Source organism: Lupinus angustifolius, chromosome LG15 (assembly GCF_001865875.1).
Source record: "Lupinus angustifolius cultivar Tanjil chromosome LG15, LupAngTanjil_v1.0, whole genome shotgun sequence".
NCBI lineage: Eukaryota > Viridiplantae > Streptophyta > Magnoliopsida > Fabales > Fabaceae > Lupinus > Lupinus angustifolius.
In genome coordinates, this window is record NC_032023.1 from 15,348,273 (window position 1) to 15,350,117 (window position 1,845).

The 1,845-nt window shown below is 52.7% G+C and overlaps 1 protein-coding gene across 1 annotated transcript; it reads right to left on the reverse strand.

The window, feature by feature from the left end:
* On the reverse strand, positions 960–1,604 carry LOC109327730. Its single transcript, XM_019560890.1, has one exon. The coding sequence runs from the start codon at positions 1,602–1,604 to the stop codon at positions 960–962; it is 645 nt and encodes a 214-aa protein (XP_019416435.1).

A 1,845-nucleotide genomic window follows, 5' to 3' on the forward strand; every position in this document is an offset into this window, starting at 1 on the left:
GGGGGCGGAGGCTCATCTGGTAGCAGCTGCGGGCCGAATGTTGGTCTCATTTTACGGTGCAGACTTGGAGATTGATGGAGAGGAACTTCATGCAGAGGTGGAGTGTAAAGACGATGGCGCCTAGCCTGTTCAAAGTTGGGCGGCCAATTATGGCGTTATATGCAGAATCGCAGTGGACGACCAAGAACTTTGTTTGGACGGTCCTGCTCATTGGGTGGTTGCCGATTGTAAGCCAAATCTCTACGTACCCCATTGGAGTGATTCCCTGACCGGAAAATCCAACCAACTGTCCATCATAAGGTAGGAGGTCGCGATCCCAGAGTTCCATTTTTTCAAACAGATCCTGAAAAATAACGTCAGCCGAGCTACCTTGATCAATGAACAAGCGACTAACCTTTTTGTTGTTGAGTTTGGCGGTGATGACAAGAGGGTCATCGTGGCCTCGGACGACACCTTCATAATCGCGGTCGTCAAAAGTAATGGGGGGGTGGATCTGTAATGTTGTCTCTGCTGGGAGCCTTTGGCAGCGACGTGCATTACCTCCCGGACATATCTTTTTTGGGCGGTCATCGAGGTCCCTCCGGAGATGGTGTTGATATCGACTGGGCTCCCCGGTCGCCGATTGTCTGCTCGGTGCCTATCCGTCTGAGGACGTGGGGTATGTCGCCGTTGTTGAAATTGTGAGAGGACCGTCTTCTTGGGGGTTCTGGGCGACGGGGTTGTGGTGACCGCCGGCGCTGTTCTAAGCCTGCGATGAATCGCTGCAGATGACCCGCATGTATAAGGTCTTCGATGGTATCCCGGAGCTGAGTGCAGTCATTGGTTAAATGGCCGAACATACTGTGGTAGTCACAATATTTGGATCGGTCTTGCGGTTTCGGGCTTGGTAGGGCGGGGGCATGGGAGTTGGACGAGGTGAGTGGAGAGAACCTCTTGCAAGATTCGGGTACGGTTGGCGTTCAGGGGGTATAAGTGGAGTATTTGGCTTTTTTGGTCAGTGAGGGTAAGTCGCGGGGTAGGTCTTGTGGTCTTGGCCGTTTGGTTTCCCGTGAGGGGTGGTGTGTTTGGGGCTCAGTATGGGTGTGCATGTGGTGGGTTTCTTCGAGGTTGATGAATTGCTGGGCCTTGGCACGGAGGTCTTCCATAGTAAGGTCGGTGTATTTGGCTAATTCCGTGCGGAAAAGACTTTCCTGGAGTCCCATAACGAGGACATGTACGGCTACTTCGGGGCTTAGGGTACGTACCTTCATAGCCTCGGTATTGAATCGATCGAGGTATGCCCGGATGGATTCGTTGGATCCCTGGCGAATGCCGGACAGTGTGTATGATGACCTTGGTTGCTCCTTGCTTGCTGTGAATCTTGTGTTAAAAACGGAAGCAAGGGTTTCCCAAGTGTTGATGTTGTTTGGGGCTAAGCGGGTGAACCATTGATGGGCCGCTTTTTTAAGAGTCAGGGGGAAAGCCCTACACATGATGGGGTCAGACGCTCCATGGAATAACATAGAAGCCTCGAAGGCGTCAAGGTGGTCTTGTGGGTCCGCCGTCCCATCATATTGGTCCATGTTTGTTGGGCGGGGGAAATGGGAGGGTAATGGATAAGCCATGATAGTAGGTGTAAAGGGATGCCTAGCACCACAAGAGTGGTTGGGGTTGGTTGGGATGGTGGGTGGGATTCGTTTGCTGACTCTTCACGGATACTTTCGTGAATAGGGCGTTCAGAATGATCCTCAGGGTTGATTTTGGAGTGGCGGAGTTCCTGTATTACGTCGGCCTGCTGCTGGATGAGCCGCTCTTGGCGTTCCAGCATCTGGAGAAGTTGTTGGGTGGTTGGCTGCTGTTCTGGAG